At 40.9% G+C, this 24503-nt stretch overlaps 1 protein-coding gene and 1 long non-coding RNA gene across 3 annotated transcripts in view; one reads left to right on the top strand and one right to left on the bottom strand.

Moving 5' to 3' along the window:
• Window positions 1-6615: 6615 nt before the first annotated feature.
• LOC131378567 (uncharacterized) lies at window positions 6616-7629 on the bottom strand. The gene is made up of 2 exons (XR_009207891.1): window positions 7515-7629; window positions 6616-7021 (listed from the first exon to the last, which is right to left on the bottom strand). It is a non-coding gene; the product is annotated as an uncharacterized LOC131378567 (long non-coding RNA).
• A 204-nt stretch (window positions 7630-7833) lies between these two features.
• Window positions 7834-24503, top strand: part of SMIM14 (small integral membrane protein 14) — a 38251-nt gene continuing 21581 nt past the window's right edge. Inside the window, exons 1-2 of one of the 2 annotated variants that reach the window (XM_040065110.2) lie at window positions 7834-7896; window positions 23639-23749. In XM_040065110.2, the coding sequence (XP_039921044.1) occupies window positions 23675-23749 (75 nt within the window). In that variant the 5' untranslated portion in view covers window positions 7834-7896; window positions 23639-23674. Of the gene's footprint in view, window positions 7897-11739; window positions 11864-23638; window positions 23750-24503 lie in introns of those variants that run through there. The other variant, XM_040065111.2, reaches the window with a different exon arrangement.

Raw genomic sequence — 24503 nt, 5'->3', positions numbered from 1 at the left:
GTGGTACAGTATCACAGTATTACAAAAGGGTCAAGATTGGAAGGGACCTCTTGAAATCATCTAGACCACCCTTCTTGTCAAAGTGGGATCAGCCAGAGCATGTTGTCTTGCCAGGACCATGTCTATTTGAATATCTCTATGGATACGAGACACCACAGCCCTTCTGGGCAACCTCTACCAATGCTCAGCTAGCATCAGAATAAAATAGTTTTCTTATGTTTAGCTCTTTTCCTGTCACAGGGCATCATTGTGAAGGGACTGGCTCCCCCACTATTTTCTCTACGAAGGAGCTGGGCTTCTGCTATAATAGAGCTTCAGCTTCCAATCCTTCCATCCTTCTTTTTCAGTAATTGCCTTCTGTTTTAGAGACGTCATCTGTGTCTAATAATTACTTTAGTAGCTTAACAAAAGGTAACCACAAGAACCTGTTTAAACACCAAAAATGTAAATTCATACTTTCAAACATGAAAACAGTTTCCCTCAATCTTTGAAGTGTTTTTGCAAAATTTATGAACTGTGAAATGTGAATTTAATTGAATTATAGAATGATTTGGGTTGGAAAATACCTTAAAGATCACCTGCTTCCAGCCCCCTGCCATGGGTGAGAGCTTCCACTAGACCAGGTTACTCAGGGCCCTATTCAACCTGGCCTTGAGCACTTCCAGGGATTTGGCAGTCACAGCTTCTCTGGGCAACCTGTTCCAGTACCTCACAAAATAAAATACCACCCTCACAGTGAAAAAATTTCATCCTAATAAACCCATTGTAAAAGTCTCCCCAGCCTTCTTGTAGGGCCCCTTTTAGGTACTGGAAGGACAAAATAGAGCCTCCCCAGAGCATTCTCTTCTCCAAACTCCAAACAGCTCTCAGCTGTTCCTCATATAGGAGAGGTGCTCCATGCTTCTAATATCCTTGTGGCTCTCCTGTGGACTCATTCCAAGAGGTCCATATCTTTCTTATGTTGCAGGACCCAAAGCTGGATACAGTACTCCAGGTGTGGTCTCACAAGAGCACAGTAGAGGGATGAATCATGTCTCTTGACCTACAGACCACGGTTTTGATTCAGCCCAGGATACAATTGGCTTTCTGGGCTGCAAGTGCACCTTGGCAGATCATGCCCAGCCTCTCATCCACCTCCTAAATCCATTCTCTTCCCAGCTTGTATTTCTCCTTGGGATTGTCTTAAACCATGTGCAGGACCTTGCACTTTGGCCTTGTTGAACTACATGAAGTTAACACAGACTCACGTCTCAAGTCTCTCAAGGCCTCTCAGGATGACATCCCTTCCCTCCAGCATGTTTGCACCACTCACCTTGGTGCTGTCAGCAAACCTGCTGAGGGTAAACTGCAGAAGAATTCTTTTTTCCTGACCAGACAGTGTTGTCAAGTTCTGTAAAGCCAAATTTTCTTTCTTACACTAAACCACTTGTGGGGTTTACAGCTCCTCTTCAAAAGGTGTGACACTACAGCAAACACCCAGCTGCATCATACCACATCCTCAAACAAAATTTGCTTGAAAGCAAATGAGCACAAGTTAAAACCCTTGCATTATGCCTCTTGAGATCTTGCCCAGCTGAGAGAGCAGTCATTTCTTGTACACTTGTCAATGCTCAGGTTCTAACATCCAAACAAAAAAGTATGGTTAAATGTGTTACAGAAACCAGAGTATTGCTTACAGTGATAACAGATCAGATCTTTTCCCAACAATGTGATTTAGTTCTCTCTAGTCCATACTAGAGATGCTACCACATTTTATGTGATAGAATACTGATCTTCAAGCGCTGACTGGCTGAGTTATGCCTTTCGAGACTCCTTCTCAGTGACACATGAAATGTCTTCTCTTTTTGTCATATCTTTTTTCTTAGTAAATAATGCCTTGGCTTTTTAATGGATGGTACTCTTAAATTTTAGTCATATACTTATATGACTTATATGCTTAATACCAACTGCAAACTGCATATATCCATTGCAGATCAGAGTAATTCTTAGTTCATGAACAGAAAATTTTAACTCATTGCTGTAAAGTGTTTAAAAAAATCCTTTGAGATCTTGTTTTCATTTTCTCTTCTCACTTCTGCACCTTCTGCATCAAATCTGCTTGCTTGCATTTTAGTTTATGGTTTGTCGATCAGATCAGATTTGGCTTCTTCTATTAGGCATTCACTTGGAAATGAACAGGGATTTATTTTTATTTCAAGTCTGTGAGAACTGTAACAGTTGAGGGCTCTGACTCATGTTCAGAGGCATTTTGAGACTAAATGCTGAAATGGCTCTGAACATAGAGGGTGACATGAGATGTGTTTTTCCCGAGTGGCAGCAGTTTTCAGATGAATATAGCAATGTTAGCTGCTGGTAAATTTATGGCTGCAGATAACTTATGTGAACTACAGATGCTTATGAAGCAGTTCACTCTGTTTCTCATCTTTTCTTTGCAAGAAAGCCACCACAATTGTGCAGCTGCTATTATGATTTCTGCTCCAGAGGAAAAACAATTTTTTAAGGTAATAGCAATGTTGGTTCACTTAGACCACATTTTTAGAGGGGATTGCCCAAAGCAATTGCAAAATAATATTCCCAGTACTGACTGGATAATTATCAATGAAATTTATGTGGTTACTGAGAACATACTATTCTAATACTACAGAATTTCAGCCTAATTCAGATGGTGTATCCTTATCAGTGAGTGTTATCATTAACAATTTGGTGGCTCAGGATTTAATCCTCTATTTTTAAATTGCTTACAGCCTGACCTTGTAAGCATCCCAATTGGCCTGCTTGCATTTCATAGTTACTCTAAATTACTAGTCATTATTCTAGTTAAGTGTAAAATAATCCTTGTCACCTCTCAACTACAGATTTCCTTCATCCATTTCCTAGTTTGGAAAACTTCAATGGGCAGCTGTGGTCTGGCAGCATTGCAGCAATCCTTTGTGGTCATTTTCCCTAGACTGGCTAATTGATCACAAAAGCTGGTGTTGGTATGTTGATGCTTCAGGAGCACAAACAATCCTCCATAGATCCTCTGGCAGTTTCAGTGGAGGTTTTTGTCTCCATTGAGCTATATTTTTTCTGGGAGTTCTGATGATGGTGGTTGAGTGTTCATTAAGTTTAGATCTGTGCATTGACAGAAAATCTGGCAGAATGAATTTGGTTCAGTGGTGATTACATGAGTAAATATTGGTTAAATTAACATAAGTACATTATATACTCTTTGTGCCAGCCAATTCACAGACTTGCTGCCTAGTGTCCCAAAGTGCTTTTCAATTCTCCAGAACTGTGTGAGATGCCAGCCCAGCTGAATTCTAGGAATTTGCAGGCAACTTTTCTAAGGACTTGGCATCTTTTTCCAAAATTTGTTTTGTCTTTCCAAAAATTCCAGTATTGGTGCCAAAAGGCTTCTCTTACCTTGATACTACAAGGGTATTTAATAATCTTTTAATTTCCGCTTCCTAGGTGCCATTTGCAGACCATTTTGCAGACCTCTTCCAAATGACTCCTTGGTATCAAAATTTGCAGCAGAGTTTCCTTCAGGTTCCTTCTAGGAATAGCATTATCTATTTTTTATGAACTGCATAGAAGAAAAGAGGGAGCAAACAGAAAAGGAGTTACATTAGGAAGAATTGCTCCATTTCTAGGTAATTTTTTAGATCTGATGAAACTGCATGAATTGCATATAAAAAATTTCCACTCCACAGAGTACCTGGATGTCAGCAATACAATGCCTATTGACAAGACTTATGCAGCAAAGATGGGAAGAACATCAGCAGAAAAAAACTTGAGAATGTAGTGTAAAGTAATGTTCTTAGGTATCTGTAAACAAGCTCATTCACTATTTGGCAAGTTAGATCACCAACATGACTCCTACTTTACCATTTCCTATTGGGGTAGAAAAGTTGAAAGCTAGCACTGTGATGTGGAATGTGACACCTGCCTGTTGCTTTACAAAATGCCCAAACCACACTACTTTCAGATGATGGATGTAGAGAATGTAATATTAAGTTTTGCTCAGCTTCCACCCTCCTCCATTGTACAGGGTTTTGGTAGAAGGAATATTAACATCCTCTGCTCTTTAATCAGAGTTCTCTTCATAGTTTTAGCTTGGCAGTGGGCAGCACAATTCTTTTAGTGTGCCATACTCAGTGGATTCATTATTCTGTCCTTGTTACTAGCTGATTTTGAATGCATCTCATGGCTTTGTTCATAAGGTAGTCTAAGTCATCACTGTTTTCATCATAGTTTGCCAGAATGGAGACTTCATAGAGTGAGTCTGAATATAGCCTCCATATCAGGATCTTGTTTTACTGCTGTATTGTGCACTAAGTGTGCGTGTAAGGGGAGCAGATGGCTGCAGCTTGGGAGTAGGAAGCTGAGACAGAATCAGTGCCTGCTATGACTTGTTCATTTGCCCGTGGGAACCAGGAGGACCAAATTCTGAGGGATGCTCTGGCAGAATGTTTTATGTAAAATAACCAGCTACTTTCTGCTTACGTGTACATTCTTACTGATTTGAAAGCAATAAGCTTATGCATGGTTTCTCTCGTTCCTGGTCTCTGCTTTCTGTGGCTCCTGTTGCCTGCCCCTCTTCCTTGATGGTTCATCCTCTGAAGTTTCATACATGAGGGTAAACTTTTCACAAATCCATCCTTCATTAGGCCCATCAGTTTCCTGTATTTCCAAGTATGCCAATGGAAACATATTTTGAGCAAAGAAAAATAATCAGGAAAATTGCTATTTTGCTGTCAAACGGCAGTGCAAATAATGCAGGATACTGGAAAAAACCCTTAGCTTTTTACTGAAACCAGTTATTTAAAACTATTTTCAAATATGCTGAGCTTTGCAGTAACAACATGAAGTGAAGAAATTAGAGTAGGGAGGGGTAGCTTTTATCTCACCCAATGGGGCTGGCTGGCCAGCCAAGTAGGGCTGCTTGCACATCTCTTTGAGGCACAGTTTCAAGATGTTACCAAACATAATGCAAGTACCTTGATGGCGTGATGTGAGAAATGAGCCGGAAAGGTATGATGCACTGAGATCTGAGGAGGCTGCATTTGTTCGAAGTGAGGAAGACATCCCAGCTCTAGCTGTGCCACCATTGTATACTGCTTTCTTGTAGATCACTCAGTTGTCATCATTCTCAACTCCTACCTCTCCTGTATAACTCTTTGCAGGCTCATATTATTTCTGACAAGGCATCTCATGCTGCTGGTCCAGCTTACAGTCTTGCCCTTCCAGTTCTAGGATTGTCCAAATTCAGTTCTCCAAGAATGAATCGTTGAGGTTCCCTTATCAGTTTCAATGGTTCCTCCAAATGTGCCTGCTATCATTTTAGCAAGTGCTGTTTGACTTTGTCCAAGAGCTGTTTGGCAAGAAAATAGGAGTGTTCGGCATTCCTGCCTCAGCTTGGCAGGAGGAACCTTCCTCTCTGCTACTGTGCAGTTGGTATTTCTCTCCTCTCTTGTTTGAGTCAGGACTAATGATAAATTGTGTCTGGTTTGGAGATTTCACGATCTCAGATCCATTTTCTAGAACAATGGCTAGCCCTGTGTATGAGATATGGGAGACAGATAAGCAAGACTACTTAATGGTGTTGAGAAGCTGCCTTTGCTTGTTTCAAGGGTGGCTTGTTCCTGGTGAAGGGTTAGGAGAATGGCTGAGGGAAAGCTGGAAGGAAGGATGCAGCTAATAGTTGCTCATTCTTCCTATGATTACCCTCTGACACCATTGTCTAGGTTAGTCTAGTGTTTGGCCAGAACAGCCAATATATACTTCAAGCCAAGAGTACCTTGAGATTGCTGATGTCCAAACTCCTGAACAGGCTGTCAAGAAACCTGTTCTCCCAGGAAACATTGTAGGGATATAGTTTCATATTCCAAATTAAAGATAAGTTTTAGCATCCCTACTGCCTTACCAGAGGCTTTGTTCCCTGGACTGAGGTAAACAAGATGGTACAAGTTCTGCATAGTTTAGCTTTTTTGTGTGATGGCCTGGCTTTGTCAGTGCCTTGCCTCCCTTTTCAGTATTGCCGCTGCTCAGCTGGGTACTAAGACAAGAGAAAGGACTAGAACATAGGAAGGGAGAGGCAAAATCCACAGCAAGTCAGGACTCTGTGGCATTACTAGACAAAGGCAGCCTACCTGCTGCCTCTCAGAAGTGGAATGTTCACATCCAGAACCAGCCCAAACAGAGCAGAGTTAATTACCTGCATCTCTCAGAGAGAGGTGGCTCTGCGCACCAGTGATGGTTGCATATGCAAGGCTGCCAACTGGCAGTGCATCCAAGACTTGGCAAAGTAACATAGGCTAAACACCCAAAGTTAAGAAAAAACTTTTAGAAAAAAAGGAAGGAGGCATGAAAAGCCCCAAGACAGCTGCAAATAGTAATGAGAACAGCCATACGTGGGTCACATGAGACTATGCAGTACTGGTCGGAGGTACCAACCTGAGAGCACTTGCAACTTCTATCCAACCCTCCTTTCTCACTCTAATTGCAGTGCTGTCCCTGTTTCCTGACTTGGAAGAGGTAAGGCAGCCTTGGAAATATTGGAGGACAAGATTTTCTTCTCTGTACTGAGTCACTGAAAACCAATATAGTCATGGACAAAGACCCTCTAACCAATTAAAGTTAGAAAGTGGTATGTTTATTCACTGGCGGGTGGCACGGGAGTCATCTCCGAAAGGCGTGGCCGCCCCAAACAAGGCTCTTTGCTCTCTATTTATTTTCCAAGACCTTACATAAAATACATATGCATAACCCCAGCACCTCCCATCCCCGCTCTGTGTTAAAATGAGGCTATTAGTCCTTCACGCGTGCGCAGTTCTTCTCTTGGATTGGGTCGGTGGTCTCGAATTGGGTCAGTGGTCTCGAAGGATGAAGTCAGGAGAGTCTTCATCAGGTCTCTGTGACCCTCTGGCACAATCCAAGGTCCCCTGCTTCGTGATTGATTGATACCAAGTCCAGGTGCTGGCCATTGTTCTTAGTGGTTTCAATCTGTTCTTATGACGGTTCACTTACTCCACTTTTTCTATAAACAAGCTCATATATAACAGTTAGCTCTAATTTAGACATCTAATAATCATTAACTTACCATTTACTAATCTAACTTACCTCTTGATCAATATAAATTGATTCTAACCCTTAGCTAAAATCTTAACTCTTTAAAATCATGTTTCAGTACAATCCCCACTGCATTATTGCATGGAATCAGCGTGCCAAGACAGGATGTGGTCTATCTTTCTGTATTGGGAGCATGACACTCCCTCTCCTTGGCTGACTGAGAAGCCACAATCTGATTTTCCTCTCTAACTTCATTCACAGCATCTAAATACCTATTCTGATGGGTGCTTTAATGGCTTAGAAGTCCGTGAGTCACGAGCTCCCGATTTAGATTTCAAGATGAGAAACTACACAGTAATTTCCCTCGTACTTCGGTGGGGATGGCTAGGGCCAAGCGGCCGAAGCGACCGTGTTTGTGAGGGGGGCGCGGAGCCCGGGCTGCGGCGGACCGGCAGGCATACCTGGCCCCACAGCAGTCCTCTCCCTGCGTCCTCCCCGCGCCGACCCACCGGAGTTTGATTTTTATGGCCGCCGCGTTGCTCGACACCGCGCTACCGCGGCCCCCGAGCCCTGCCCCGCCGGACGGCGCGCCCGGGACGCGGCCGCCCCTGCCCGCAGCGGAGCTCGGGCTCCCGTTCCGGGCGGAGGGGAGGGAGCGGGGGGCGGGACCGCGCGGCACCGCCCCTGCCCCGCCGCCGCCGGGAGCCGGCAGATCCGGGTCTCGTGGCGCGGGCTGACGTGTGAGCCGGCCCGAGCCGCGGGGCCGAGCCGCGGGGCCGCCCCTGCCCGCCCGGCCGCCCTGCCCCCGCCCCCGCAGCCCTCCGCGACGGCGGCCGGAGAACGGTGAGCGGGGCCGCCGCGGCGGGGCCGGGGAGGGCGCGGGCCGGCGGCGGCCGAGGGTTTGTGCGGACACCCCCGCCCGACCCCCCGTCCGCCGGGCGCGGCGCGGGCCGGGGAGCGGCCGCGGAGCTCCGGCGGGGGCTGCGGGGTAACTTCAAGCCTGTTGAAGTGCAGAAACGTCCCCGCCGCCGGGCGCTTCGCCGGCTGCCGGGGAAGGTAAACACCGGGAGACCCGGAGCTTCTCCGCTCGGTATCAGGCAGCTCTCCGTTTTTCCAAACCAGAGAAACGTCGGCTAGTCTTGTCAGCTGGTCTGATTGTGGGGTTTTTTGGTTATTGGGAATTTTAGTGCGAAGTGGCACTCTTCTGTCGATCTTTCTTTTTTCTTTTTCTTTTTTTTTTTTTTCCTTAAAGGGTCTCAGTCACATACTTTGAGCAAAAGACGTTCAGTTTTCTCTCTTTCAAGAAGCTGGCAGTGGCGTGCAGATGCCAGGATATGTGCTTCCAGGCTGCTCCCCCTTTACGAACAGGGTGCAGCTGAAGTGAGAGAGATGAAACAATGTCATGTGAAAGATAATCTCGGGAAAAGGACGGTATCACACTGCTGTTAATTTATTAAAGATAGGATCCCTGCCAGGAGCTCTTCGTGTGTGCTTGAATATGTGATTCCTGGGGAATCAGTGGGGAAGGGGTATATTGGCCTTGGAGATGACAAGATATGGTTATTTCTCTGCTGCTGTCGTTGTGCTGGGTTCCCCAGCTGTCCTGCCCTGCAGCTCAACCACTGCCTTCCATGGCACTTCTGAGGCCTTGGCTAACCAGCGCTTCTCTGTGAATGTGGTGCAAGACCTACATCAAAAACTTTGGTTTCCTGACAGACACCTGTTCGCCTAGTCAAGTGTCTTCAGGTTTTCCTTATAGATTGTAGACTGTGTGTTTGAATACTGTTTGAACATCCAGATCTCTGCAGATAGATAAGTCTTGAAAACCAACTCCAGTTTTTAGAGGCAAGGACAGCTAACATTTGCGTCTTAATAGCATTTTACGTTTATGTTGTTGGTGTGCCTGCTGGGCAAGGTGTGTATCTTTAGTGAATATTAGTGGGTTATGTATCAGAAGTCTTTAAGTACTTAGCTATTGGAGTGCTATCCACCTTTTACTCACTTATGTTACATTCCAAAAGCAGACATAAGCTCAAAAAAATCAGAAGTGTGGGAGATCAGTTTTACTTTTTTATTTCTTCCTATGTCCTTGATAATTTCATCCAATTCCTGTGACTCGATGAAAGAAATCAGTCTTTGATTTTAAAAAGTGACCCTGTTGCTAACAATGAGGCTTGAAATGGTGGAAGCAGTTTGCAAAATTAAATTAATTGTAATGTTAGCAGTCATTAGTTAGTTCACTTCTAACCACTGTTCTTTCCCCTGCCACTGTGGTGGGTGAGTCCAACATCTTTGGTTCTTTTTGTCCTTTATAAAAGACAAGATTTACAGTGTTTGCCTAACTCTTGAGTGGTGCAGAGTTCTGTATTTTAAGTCATTTAAGATTGTTTCGTATAAGGAGCTAAATAACGGCAAAGTTACACTGGATGTGTTATTGGTAATTCCACACTGTGTTGCTGCTCGTGCTTCTCGGACTGGCAAGGACGTCCCTGACCCCTCAGGACCGTAAGCCCCGAGATCTGCTGTAGAACTGAGATGATGGTAGCAGCAGTTTTGGAGCTCTGTGTGGATCTTTTTTTAGCCTAGTTGGATATTATTTTGCTGACTATAGAAATAAATATAATAGACAAGATTCATCACACATCACATTGCGATGGTTTTGCAACACCTTAAATAAACCACAATCAAGTCCATTAAGTTCCAAACTGCATGGCCCAGTTGCATCAGCAACATTCTGCAGTTCATGCTCTTTTGTTCTAAGGAAAAATGAGAATAATACAATTGTTATTAAAGAAGTATTTTACATTTTAAACAATTCATCATGTTTCAATAATTTTTAACTCTTTTACTGGCTTTCAAAAAGTTGGTATTTGGTTTTGGAGAAAATAACAAAACCAGAAGTCAGTTAGAAACTAACTTCTCATTTCCTACTTTCATATATTTAAACTTCAGAGTAAGTGGTGTGTGAATGTTATTTGCATAGCAGATGTGTAATAAAACTTTGTTTGTACGTTTAGAATTTTCCTTCCTAGATATTATGGGTACTTGACATGCATTCCTAAAGACCTAATTTTGTCTTTGCTGAAGTGTGTCATACCAGAATTTGACCTAATAAAATCATGAAACTTCACAGGGGCCAGTACAATGAAAGTAGCAAGATCTTCTCTTCTTATAAATGCATATGAATAGCAAAGGTGTACAGTGTCCTGACAATGCCAAGTGTCAAATTCTTACTCTCTATATTTGAACATTTATCAGATTCCTCATCACAACAAACACGAAAATGTTTCAGCAGATGCATTTATGCATATAAAGCTTGTTGTCATCTGGCCATATTCTGCTTGGGACACAGCTCAGAGAGCCTGTGAGCCTAGTTTGCATACATGTTGTTACACACTCTGCATATTTGCATTTACGTACCTGATATTACACTTCATGTTAAACATGCTCTCTGTCTTTTAACTTTCCGGGTTAGAGATTCAATTTTTGAATGCATACAGATCCATCTAGTTGTTAATGAGATACCTGAATCTGTGAAAGGCTAATACTTGGAAAATCCAAGTACTCCCAAACCCTCTGTAAGTACAGTCAAAGCTAAGATAACTTTCTAAGGCTCTATCACAGACCTGAATCTTACAGTCCTTGTTCAGATAAAAAGAAAAAGAAATTATTTTCCCAGAAGAGCTCCTTCAGCTTGTATGCCTTGGCTCATCAACAGCTAGCTTCCCTAGGTCCCAGTGAGCCTCATTTGAAACTTAACTCCTTAGCTCCTCATTATGAAGGAATACAGTCAGGGATATGAGAAGGATCAGTGTGTTAGCTGTGTTAGTCTTACTTCTGCTGACAGAGCAGTGGTTCTGCTAGCAGTATAGTGGAGAAATACAGTCCTGTCCTCTTCCCTATTCCCACCACCTATTCCAAACTATTGTCTGAGACTGGGGCAAGAAAAGGGTCCCTTAGTGATGATTGATAGGGCTTTTCATGAAAGATTTGAAGATGCCTGGGGGAGCAGCCCCTGGCATGATTGAGTGATTATGCATTTGCATTGTTGTTAATTGAACAGATATGCTTCAGAAGCTTTCATTTAATTGTCTAACTGGTATTTTTACAGATAATTGAACAAATTAGTCCCATTTGGGTGGCAACAGATAGAATTATACTTGATAAAAGTTTTCCTCATTAATATTAGTTCTGATTCTTCTGCAGCTTTGCATGCATTAAAAAGCTAAATATAGTTTCATTCTTACTTTATAAAGCTTCTAGACAAATGTCAGATCCAAACCACTGAGCGCTCCTCAGAAAGAAAAGATTTTTATCAGAATAAAAAAACAGAAAAGCTGGACAAAAATGTAGCAGCAACCATTTACATTATGTAAGCAGCTGCAATTTGTTGAATCTTTGTCAAATACAGACATCTAGTATTAGAGCTTTAGTCTTTTTTGTTCATATGTATATGTTCATTTATTTCCCATTAATTAATCAATCATAAAATCTTTATTTTTAGCAGGGCAACTTGATAAAGTAATTTATATCTTTTTTTCACACATTAAAAAGTTGTTTAGGAAAAACAAAAACAAAACCAAACCAGCTGTTTGAATGAAATTACATGAAGGTGTGAAGAAAAGTTTGGGTTAGCTCTTCAAATAGTTGAACTAAATCAAGTGTGAAAGAAAGCTTCCTGATGTGAGCAGCCTTAGTATAACGAGAATTCCAGTGCAAGTGATTACAGTGTTGTAAGGGGTTCCTCACCCTGGTATCTAGATGAGACTGATGTGATGCATAATTAAGAACCCCTGTTTGAAAATACTAGGTAAGCATTTTATCAGAGAGAGCTGTGAAATGTAGAAATATTATTATTATTGTATTCCTTATATAAAGAGACATTTTTGAGCCATGGAGATTGTCAAATGGTTTAGCTTCAAATCAGTATGTAGAACAAAAGTGTCTAAGCATGAAAGGTAGATTATTTTCTGTGTGAAAATGGTGGAGCCAAAGGTAAGATGTGTGTTGCAAACTAATCCTGATCTTCTGAAACAGTACCATAGATTTTTGTTGTGCAAATTAATACAGGATTTAAAAATCTGTTGCTAATAGGTGCAGGGGTGAGTTGTGTAATTTGCATAACACTTTCCTGTTGATAATCTAAACTAATCTGTGAGTCTGCAGAATTAGATGGATGATATTCTCTGGTAAAAACTGGGTCATCTGTTAGCTAAACATATGTAAATAACCAAGTCCAGAAATCCTGTTAACTGCTAGGATTCCTCTGGTATAAGTACTGATTTTAAAAATTCTAATTGATAAGCTTCAAATTGTTTACTGCAGGTATGTAAAAAACCTAATTCAACTTCAATTGAAGTTGAAGACAGGCACCAGCTAGCTTCAGATAAAATTTGATCTGGCCTAAAGGGGTTAGAAATAGGGCTGCCAGGGAATGGAGCTGCTTTCATCTGAAAATTGAAAATCCTGCTATCTTTCTCAGCATGCTGCTACCCTGTTAAATCTGTTTGCTCAGTGGCAAGTTATTAGAAACATATGTTATCCCTGGAGGGAAAAAAAAATTAAAGTATTCCAAAGAATTTCAGTATAATTTGGTGTTTGTATGTGATTGGAGTAAGATTAAGGAATAGTGTATTTTTACTGTTTTAAGGATTTAGTAAGGTATTTTGTAGTGTAAACAATTGTACTCTTAATATACCAGTATAAAAAAATCTTCATAGCTTATGGTTTAGAGCTGCATTTGCTGTCTCAATATAGTGGCAAAAGTTCCATTTTTATTTGTTTTGAAACTGTATGTTTTTTGTAAAGGAGTGAATAAGAGAGTTTTTTTCACATTTCATTTTGCAAAGAGACAAAATGTTTAAGAATTTCTGAATGAATAACACTTAAAAAAACCTAACTCGAAATAGTTACTGTTGGCCACCTGAGCTGTGGTAACTGCCTGGCTGCTCATGGTTAGCTCAGGGCCACTCTGGTGGGTCTCAGGGTAACCTTTTTCTTTTACAGACCGAGCATAGTCGTGTTTCAATGGCTAAAACCAATACAATAGATTATATAGTTTCTTATAGGAGCATACTTCTTAAATACTTTTAAAAGTAAATGATTAGTTTTGTATTATGAAGCACAAAAAGTTAAGCCCGAAACATCTCTCAGATGGGGTAATAAACAGCTCTTCTACTTCCATGGGGAGCTAGTATGAGATCCTCACCTCTGCCATTTTCCATCTGCAAGGGTACTCTTCATTCTTACCTTCCTGCAAAAGCAGGTCTGCCTCCTGGTAGGTCTGCTCCTCTTCCATGTGTAGGCGCTTGCTCAGAATCTGGCCTGCCAAAGCAGCACAAGCCTTTGGCCCTGGTTGGCGTGGCACAGCATGGGTGTCCTCGCAGGGCTGGTGCAGAAGTGCTTCCAGCAGGGTTTTTTGGGTTTAACAAGTGCTGCTTCCTGCAGCAGTGTATCACTCATACAGCTGTAAGAGTGCTGAATTTGGAAGATTGGCAGTTTGGGAATGGGAAGAGGAATGTCAGCAAGCAGTGAGGCAGTCTGTAGTGCTGGAGACACTAACCAAAAGTAGAAGAGTAAGCTAATATGCCCAGGTTTTCTACTCATTGAAGTGGAGGAACCATGAAAGTCACTGAGAGTTCTTGCCTTACTGAAGACCAGGGGAGAGCGTTCCCAGTTAGCTCTGTAAACTGGTTGAAATACAATGTGTTAGTAATTTTGCAGAGGATAGCTCACCTTTTTGCATTAACATATGTAAAATAAAATTAATAGCTCTTAATTATTCAGTGCAATAGGAGTAACTTTGTTGTCCTATAGACCATTGTCAGTCTCCTACACTAGAGGAATCTGAAGCATTTACTTAGCAGAAAGAGGGTATTATTCTTGGCCTATGTTCTGTGTCATTAGCATCTTCTCTTAATTGGTTTTCATATTCCGAGAGCTTTCTTTCAGAAAAATGTCATAATTTTAACAAAAGGATGACCAAAGCTGACAGCTGGAGTTTGGTAATAACATTCTGTATCAAATATCAGTAAATGAATTCTAAAATAGCTGGACTGCTTTTTTTGGTCCATGATTGTATGTGCATAATTAGCTCCTTTTCAAGTGTTGCCCAGAGGAAATGTTGAGCCACCTGCATGGGAATAAGTCAATAGCCTTTTTTAATCTTGGTGGATCTTATTCAGCTCCCTTAGGGAGTTCAGTTTTGGTCACTGACATACATCAGCCTTATTGCCTGTAGAGCTTGAAATCTCTCTTTGTCCTGACATACTGGGGTCTGACCATGAAAGTGAAAGGGGAAACAGTCTGGAACAATGAGGAGTTTCAGTGTGTGGGTTCTTGTCCTCTGAGAGTTGTACTTGACACTGACAAGACTTAACTAAGCTGAAAGAAGCATCTATATAATCTTCTGTATTTCCCTGATAGGCCATTTAGTGTTGAACTGATGCAGCTCAGCGTACCTCTAACCTTGGTTAGCCCAGTTCTTATTAGATCCTGCCACTCTTTGAAGGAGTGTGAACTTTTTCACATACTTGTTTGAGAAGGGTTGTGATGCTTGGCTGTGAAAGGGCTTTGACCATAGTTACAAGTAGTTGAAGTTTTTATGCTCTGATTCCTGTTTCACTGCTCTAGCTGCTAGCACTGTTGTTGGCAGATTGGCTCAGAAGAATATTCTGCCCCACTCAGAGCAACTCCAAATGTCCACTTCAGGGTGAAAATGATTGCAACCCAGCAATGCTCAGAATATTGTGGTGGTCACACAGTAGTGGAGTTGTGCTGTGGAGACAAGGGATGTCTCAGTGCTTTAGTAGTCCTGTAAGACTACCAGAAAAAAAAACTCAGAGAGACTTTTACCGCTTACTTCTCAGCTTCAAGTCTGTTCCTGCTCAAAAGCTCCGTCCCTGATTTCAGATGTCACTGTAGTATCCTTAAGTGGCTGGCTTAGCATTTCTTAGTTTCTTTGGCTTTGTCATATTTTTTAGGAGTTGTTTTATATTATGTTTGCATCTTTAAGAAACACCAGATGAATGGCACTGGAAAATTAATTCACTGTTTACTTATGAGGTGATTTGTGGGACAGTAGCAAAGTTACCCAACCCAAAGTTACCTGCCTTGAGCAGGATGTGGCTGGGTGAGCATTTCTCTTGTGGAGCTCCTGCTGGAGTCTGTAGTTCCTACTTGACTGGTGTCAGTCAACTTGGTTGAATCCAACAAGAACTCCAGCAGTTTCCTCCGCCTGTGTGTGGATAAGCACTGACTTTTCCGTGAGGAATTGGCTTAGCTCAATCTGCATCAAAGAGTTCATCTTAGATCTTGTTAATTATCCTGAGAAAAGCTGTAGTGCAAAAGATACTTGCCAACTCATTAGGCTACAGCTGAAAGTCCAGGGAGACATGCTGATGCTTTCAAGTACAGAACCAGCTGCTCTTTCCCCACCCCCTGGAATTACAAGGAGAGTGAAAATGATTGCTTTATACCATGAAAGTGCTGCTATGCCTAGGAACCCACTTTGGAATCAGCCATCAAAATCATTGCAGCTCTTTCCTGAAGAAAAGCGAAATGGGTGATCTGAACTGGGACAATTAGTTGAAGAAAGCTGTAATTGGAGCCACGCTTTACTGTGGCAGCTCTCCTCTTGGCAGGACCCACATTCATATCCTGCTGTTTTGCTTTTGCTGCCCAGTTAGCCAGTTAGTTTTCTTTTGTTCTGAAAATTCAGTTTTATGCCCAGGAGGAGGTCTGGTAGAAAAAGATCATCAGTAGTTCTCTAGAGATCTGTGGTCACGCAGAACTACCAGATTCTGGTGCACTAAATCTGATGAGAGTCATCGTATCTGTTCCAGTAAAAACAGGGTGCAGCTGTAAGTGTGAAAGAGATGATGAGAGAGAGCATCTCTTGGGTTATTAATAAAACGGATTAAAAATCAGCACTATAAAAAAGCCAAATATAATGTTGCCATGTTTCAGATTTTAGTTCTATGAGGGAATATTTACTTGAACTATCTAAATTACAGTAATAGAGGAGAACAGATCCTTGGAATGTTTTAATTAGTATCAATTTGTATACAAGATTCTTCTTTACAGAAGCTATTTTTAGCCCTGTTTGAACAGAGGAAGTTGCTTTGTAAAGGAAGTTTTCCTAGAAAACTTCAAGCTTATTTTTGCTAGTTTTATAACCCCAGCAATTTAAAATGTTTTTATAAAAAATGAAGACTACCTCCACTGGTTATTCATGCCAGGCCCTTGGCTTCTGGATTAATTTTGATTTAGTGTGGTGTCTTTGTCTTTAGTGCGGGTTCTATTGCCTTAGAATCATGCCTCTGTTAACTTCAGACAGAATAGCATTTATTTATTTTAAAGTACTGCTTATTTTTCTCTTTAGTTTTCTCCCTATTCTCATAGTTCCTTTTGTGATGTTTCTTGCCTACTCCCTACTCAACTACTACTGCTTTTGTTTCCTTACAGTGTCCTGTAGTTCTATCCAGTGTTTAGTTTGCCTTCCTTTCCTTTTTTAATGGTTCTGCTACCATTGTTGCCTTGTTCCTCCTTGATACTGCTCTGGTGTTAAGAAATGCATTGCACTTCTGGTAGTAGCAGTTAAACTAGAAATTTCACAAAGCTATGTGCTGGTAAAATCAGCCAGTCCTGTGTACACATACATCTATTTGGCTTTTAAAGAGAAAACCCCCAAATCCATGCATATTATTTTCCCCCCCTATGCTTGAATCCAGTCTGAAGAAACACATAATACAGAAATCAGTGGATAAAATTCCCTGCCTTGTCTTACTTACAAAGTTTAGCTGTACAACTGAAATAACGGAAAGTTAAATAACATGCTAGTGATTTGGATGTAGGTAGTTAATCAGAAGAGTAACAAAACACTCAGGATTCTGTGAGAGGGTGGGATGTACATGAAGTACAAATACTATTATATAACAAATACAGAAAATTTGGAGTTTATCTGGGATTCACCATTTTGGAATGTTTTGGCTTGGTTGGTTGGGCACTAGTAAACAGTATTGTCCTACGGCATATACCTTTATCTCTTCTTTTACTGTACAATTAACAGATGTTGAATTGGACTCTGTATGACTAGGCAGGGTTCAGTGGGTCTACTCTCTAGAAGAGGCAGGATTTGAAACAGATTTTGGAGTAACCAGTTGTACTCAGAGGCATTTTGAAATGCCTAGTAATGAGTCAGCTGGGGTCCCAGTTGCCCTTTGGGTGCTCGCAGTACCTAGGGGGACAGAGTGGCCAAGGAGGTGAAGAGATTCCTATGAAAGCAGTGATCGGGAGTTTATCACACCAGTCTCTTCCTGCTTGAAGCAAATTTTCTCTCCCTGAGTTAATGGGTACTATGGTCACACTGGTAGTTTCTCCGGGACAGGAGTTGATGTGCAGGGTTGCAAGGGTGTTAGGTTACACTATATGAGGCCAATGTACAGGATGTTTTAGATTCTAGAAGAAAATATTCAGAAGTCATTTGGAGATGGGAAAGATTGTACCAAAGAACCAAACTTGGACCATGCTGTGAATAGAAGAATTACAAAAAGGGTCAGGTATTGTAAGAAGACATGGATACTAGTATGGCTTAGATGCAAGTAAAAAGGCAAGGGAAGACATAATTTTTAAGGAAACCTCTATACTTTAGTATAGATACTGGATGAGTATGAGAGAGATGATTTCCACCTCTGACAGTAAGATAAAAATGAGCATTTTGTCTTTGGGGCAGTGAATTATTCATGCTTTGTGTATGGCTTTTGCTGTTTTAGCCCTTTAAAATTTTTCAGAATGCCTGCAAGAGGCAGAGCAATTAATTTGATTTTTTTCTGTAATTTTATTTTAAATTTGATACATATTTTCATTTGTTTTGCCACACTTCTCCCAAACTGAACTTGAAGCAAAATTAACTTGATGGCTTCTTAAAGGTATTTGACAACTGTGTTCCAAGTTATTGCAGTTGGCTGAGGATCTGAATAGGATTTTGTTGATCTTTAAAGTACTGTGTCAAGATTCTGTTACTTGCCTGCTGTGCTATGAGGTATTTTGCTCCTAAGGATTTCTTACCTTCAGTCTTCAGGAAAATAGCAACACAGAAAACAGATCTTAGCTGGCGAATCTTCAGCCATTGTATTTATCATGTTTGTTTACATTTTAAATGCCTGGATCCAGAAAAGAAAAGAGTTAATGAGCTTAATATTTTGATGCTGAAGATGCCTGGTTTAGTCCGTGATAAGTCTGTAATAACTCTGATTTAGGTATCATATAAAGTGAGTATTTCTTCAAATACTGGACTGATAAATATTTTTTCACAGTCTTTTATACCAAGGAGTAGAGATGACCAATGTGCAGACTTTGACCTTGCTAATCAGCATCATATTAGAATCACATTGAAGGGCATCTAGCACATGGAAAATGGGCAAAAATTCTTGTTTGCTCTCATGATAGAAAGGAATCCAGTTTTGTAATTATTACAGCGGAGCAAGGCAGAGTATTACTTCTGTCTCCCAGAGCTCACCAAGCTGCATGCTACTTACTCAGGAGCAGTGTTGCGGAATTGGAAAATAATGTATAGTCATTGCAATAATTCAAAATACAGAACAGTCTCTGGGGACAACCCCCTCCCCCCAGCCAGATTGTAGCCATAAAGATTGTGGGTTAACACACTGCTGTAGGGCTGGGAGTGGGGAAGATAATAAAAGAAACAATTTACAATAGTTACTGTAACTGAGAATGCTATTTTTTAAATCATGAGAGACTAGAAATATTTTCCATATGGCTTCCCTGACTACAATTTCAAATAGATACTCAAGTCAAAAAGTAATGAGGGGCTTTTATTTCTGACTTAAATCATCAGAGACCATTTTCTACTTTACTCCTGAATTAAAGTAGTTCAAACTCTGACCATTGTTTTTTAAATTCAACAGTTCTATTTATGATTACATCTGTGGGCCTCTTTACACTGGAATGGTCATATTGACTCTCTGATGGTACCTCATATTTGTCCATGTTTACTAATTCTCTCCTGTATTATGCTCTCTATCCGTTTGTTAGTCTGGAGGCCATAATAGATACCTTCTCAGCTGTTATCATAGAGAGCTTTGGCATATTTACTAACTATGTCTTCCAGCTGTTTGTGAACCCTGTGATTTAAATACTGTGCTAGCAGTAATACAGCCAACCCAAAATACGGTAATTTGGAGTTGAGTAAAAGACACTGCCAGTCAGAGGACTTGCAGGTATTTGACATCATAGCCTTACTGATTGCTGTGGTCCTACCAACTGATATAAACCAACTCTATTGACTCCAAGGAAAACAAGGTGATGATAAACAGAATAGCATATAAGAAAAATAAGTAAAGAGACACTACAAGCTTTTTATTTATTTCTCCAAGTCAGGAGGAAAAGAATAGAGTAGATACTCCCATTTTCTGTGATAGATTGTATGCAGAACGACCGTATTTGCAAAAGGTGGAGAGTTTGTGTGACTCACAGCAAAGAGGTCAGAGCTGAGCAGAACAGGTTAGTTGCTGACGTGAGATCGGACAATTGCAAGTACCGGGAGGCAGGCAGGAAGCGCATTGCAATTCTGGAACAGGATTTTGATACAAACAGGCTGCTTAAGGAGCCAAGAAATCCTGCTTTGTGGTATTAAAAAATACTAGTCTCTTATTCTTCGACAGGGTCACAAAACACTAATAAACCTTAAGATCTGATTACAGAGCTTAGTACTTTATACATTTGAAGTGTGTTACAAATAACACAGTTAAGTCAAGAATATTGTAAAGAGAAGTAAAGACACAAGAGTGTAATTTTGAAGTGAAAATCATCATTTAGTACAGAGTGTTTCTCTCTTCATTATAACTGGGCAGATGTATAAAATCTCTGTTTTCCTCAGTTCTGGCAAAAAATAATTGCATAAAGGGGAATTATTTACCTGGATTTTAAGCATATTAAAACAACCCAATTTTAGCTTTCTTTAAGGAGGAAAACTTAGTGCTTTTCCCAAAGTACATGGTCAATCTTTGATTCTTTTCCAATGAAAGAGTTTGTTATAAGCTTGGAGGAAAGAGGATGATTCGTTTCAGCATTATGTGAAGGTGGGATAGCTTGTAAGAGAACTTTTGTTCAAAGCTTGGATGGCGTTTTACTTGGTGATGTCTCTTGTGCTTTCCTTGAGGTAATTTGTCATGTTATAGGTGCCTTGGGGTAAATCCTTCTAGCGCACCTCCGCCTAAATTTATGATGTTGTATGGCAGATGAACGTTTCCCATTTATTGTCTAATCTTTTTCACTTGTATGCTCTATAGAGAATGTTAGCCTGGTTTCATCAGTGGTGACTCTTAGATGCTTGGTTTTTTGTAGTCCTCTATAATACAAACACTTGTCTGTTAACTGCTGTGACGTTATTATGTGTTACTGATCCCTAAATTATTTCAAATTACAATTAAGTATTTTTTGTGACTTCACTTGTTCAAATACCTTCTTGTATTTATTCCATTATTTTGCACTGTTTAGTAATCAGTGCTTTTATCTGTTGCTATCTTATCCTAGTTTTAGAAAGGCTTCTCTGCTTGGTGTGGCATATTATTCAGGGAGACTGTGCAGTTGAAAAATTTCTTCTATTGCTATCATGTGGTTCTGAAATAATTTCATAAAAGTTAGTGTATTAGCCTTACGTTAATTCTCAAAAAGAGTTATTAGATTATCTGCTCTGATCACCTGTATATTGGAGGACATTAAATTTGAACTTGGGTGCTTCTGTATTTAATTCAGTGCTGGGGGTTAGGTTTCTTTCATTTTGTTCCTTTTTACTTAGGGGATTTTTCCCATAAGTTGTTAGGAAACATTAACAACTGGGTGCTTAAAAAAACCAAAACAACAACAACAACAAAAAACCACCACCAAAAGAAGTGGCCAAGCTTAGGGGAGGAGGGCATCTGGTTGCACTTCTCTTAACTGGGAGTTTCTCTCCGAGGGGCAGAGATACCGGAGAATTGGGCAGGTAAAGAACTGGAGCTCTCTGTCTGTCTGTCTGTCTCTCTCTCTCTGTGTGTCTCTCTCGGATTTGGAGGACAGTCAGAGCTGCTGCTTGGGGAAGGGAACTCGTGGCTGCTGCCAGAGCCCAGCCCAGAGCTGCTTCTTCTGTATGGGGTGAACCTCTGCTCGTGAGAGCAGCCACTGACCTGGGACCTTATTATCACCCGCCTCACTAAAAGAGGGACTTCTCACCATCTGCTCGGGTGCCCGGGATCCTGAGCTCGCCCCTCCCTGCCCTGCTCAGAGCCGAGCTGCCGCTGTCCCGCCCCAGCCGCTTCTTCTGCACTGCTCCGAGTTTTGGCTGCGCTGTAGCCCTGCACCCCCTGCCCGCTCAGAGCTCCTGCTGGCCCGGCTGGTGCTCCTCAGATCCTGCAGGGATCGGCCTCCCCAGGGGGTTTGTGAAGCAAAGCCTCTCCCCCGTCCCTCCCCGTGTGGGCCGAGCCGCCGCCGCCGTGCGCACCCCGAGCCCGCGCCACAGCGCCCCCTGCGGCCGCGGGGGAATCAGCGCGGCCGCCCGGCCCGCCGGGAGCCAGCAGCGCCCCCGGCGGCCCTCAGCGGAACTGCACCGACGGGGAGAGCGCCCGCGGCCGAGAATTGGGCACCGGGTTCCTGGTGCTGTTTGTTGTTAATGCCAGAGCTGGTGTTGGTTGTTGGCTTTATTCTACATACTAGTAAAGAACTGTTATTCTCATCTCTTTGCCTGAGAGCTCCATGATTTCAAAATTATAATAATAATTTCAGAGGGAAGTGGTTTACATTTTCGATTCCAAGGGAAGCTCCTGCCTTTCTTAGCAGACACTTGTCTTACAAAACAAGATGCTCAGTAACCTGTATTTTACTGAAACATATCTGAATGCAGTGAATAGTGAGAAATCCACTGCTTCTTGGGCCGTTTGTTGCACTGATCAGTTACTGTGATGGTAAAAATGTATGCTTTGCTTTTCTTTTCAATCTGGTTAATTACAGTTTCCAATTACTGGTTCTTGATTACCTTTTCAGTGAAGAATTCAATTCTTGGGCCAGTTTTTCTTTTCAAATGTACTTGTATGCCACATAATCAAGTCATCTCTCTGTCATTTTCTTACTACATAGCCAGATTATGTTTTCTTAGTATCTAGGCAAAAAGAATTTCCTCCATCACTTCAACTTTTTTTTTTTTTTTCTTTTTAAAAAGTGGAGACCATAACAGGTTAAGGACATTGATGTTCAAACTCCATAATTAAGACCGATATCTCTGAATTTCTTTTACTCTCTCGCTCTCTCCGCCGTGGTAAAGGTTTATTCAGAATAGTAGACATTAACAAATGAAGGACTTCTGAATGCATTTGCTTTTTTTCTCCCCCAAGAGGATAGAACTGTAGCAGTGTTATAGTCTGTTGAATGAAGATGTCTTACAGATGTATAGGTTCTTTCTCTTTCTTCTAGTGACACTGAAATATTAGAATGCTTATGTGTGATCAAGGCTGGAAGTTTTTATTGGTAATGACTGCAGAGCACATCTCTTGATTAAGCACACCCTTATCAAATGGCTGGTACCTTCATAAAGTACTTGTTTTAGGAACTGAGAAGTTGTATCTGCTCTGCACTGCTGTGATTGTTAAGCTTGCCAGTTGTGTCGCATTAGAGCTTGAGTGCATGCAACACTAACACATTCTGAATACAGCTTTACTGATGGCAAGTGAAAAATATTTCTTGAATATAGTTTTGCAGAACTACCTAATACATCCTAAGAGTCTTCATTTGAGAGAAATCAATCCCAGATTTGACCACAGGGGTCGAAATGCCTTGCAGTCTGCTATGTGGTTTGACCCTCAATTAAATCACTGAAAAGTTATTGGGAGATAGTAAACATACATTTGAACATGCCTGACTTGTCTGGTATAAGTGGTTCTAGCAGGTGAATAATCTAGAATTGATTTCCTACCATGTCCATTACAGTTTCTTTGAACATTCTGTATTGCTAAGTGATTAACCTACTTCTTTGATCTAAAATTAGTGTGCATAGCTCCATTTTAAAGTGTTTCCAAGTACATTCACTTTTCTACCCCTGCTGCTTGCTTTCATTATACAAGATGATTGTTTCCTTCAGCCAAAAACTTATTGAGTTTTAAATCATCTTCCTGTACATAGATCTGGAGGGAGAATACCAGCAGTTTATTAGGGTTTAGGAGTACAAGTTCACCTGACCTTTCAATTTGTATATATATACTTAAGAGTCCCACTGTGCCGATGAGAGACAAGAATTTAATCTTTGTTCTTTGCGTTTGTTAGGATGTATTTCATTTTGGTATGTGAGAAAACCCAGGGGAGACACACAGAGTCTTGCAAAAAATATTTGTGTGAGACAGTGTTTTCAGCAACATCAAAATATAACTGCACATACCAGACTTCTTCGTTCATACTGCCAAAGGAATAATAGGATTACCCTGCTTTGTTTTGCTTTTTCACCCTGGCATTAAATGAACTGAAACTTGATGTGTGAGTCTCTGGAAAATAAGGTCAGTTGAAAAAGAGTTCATTGTCCTTTTATTCTTATTCTTCTTAGGTGTTTACAGACAAGTTCAGGTTTATCCAGAGAGCCATGGCAGAAGGTGGATTTGATCCCTGTGAATGCATTTGCTCACATGAACATGCCATGAGAAGACTGATTAATCTGGTAAGGATAACATGAGGATATTTGGAAGGGTGGTTATTCAGACATTACTTAAGCTCTTGCAGATTTGCAGTTACTGATGCTTTTGATTCTGCTTATTCAGTAGCATGTGCAGTTAGAATCTGGGTATCGAACTTTCTGATGAGCTTTTGAATAGTCAATACAAGTTACAGTTTTCTGTTTATTTCCCAGAGCTGCATTTTGGCAGCATTGACACTGTTTCTGTTGAAATATTTCTTTTATATGCCTTTTTTCAGTCTGCATAAAACCAAAGAAACTACCCAGCAAAGTCTTTGTGGTCAACATATGAAGTTGCGCATACTCATATGACAAGATAACGATGTCTAAATTTTTAAAACTATCCTCTAAAAAGTTCTGAAGTTGAGAATCCAGTGATTCTGGGTTTTGAGTTCATTTCTTGCTATGTCATTGATAGGTTAAGCAACTTCAAGCAAATGATGTACGTTGCTCTGTGACCTCTAAAATAGCTGTTTCTTTGTTTCTGTATTGAACTTAGTTCAATGTCTATTGAAAAAGAAGCTACAAAGTGCTTATTTTTTTTTCTAAGTGGAAGTATATATTTTTAAAAATACCATTAAAAATTTTGAACTGTAAGCAATGAAGGGAACTTGATTACAACTCTAATTTGGTTAAATTCTTTTTAAGATTTCACTATACATCAGCTTCATTTGGTGTACTTCCCCTTGTTGATTTTCATATATTTGTTTTTATAACATTTTCTTTCTTAGGGCCTAAA

This window comes from Hirundo rustica, chromosome 5, assembly GCF_015227805.2.
Source record: "Hirundo rustica isolate bHirRus1 chromosome 5, bHirRus1.pri.v3, whole genome shotgun sequence".
NCBI lineage: Eukaryota > Metazoa > Chordata > Aves > Passeriformes > Hirundinidae > Hirundo > Hirundo rustica.
Note: the sequence above shows the minus strand (reverse complement) of the source record. Positions and strands in the feature narration are given on the sequence as shown.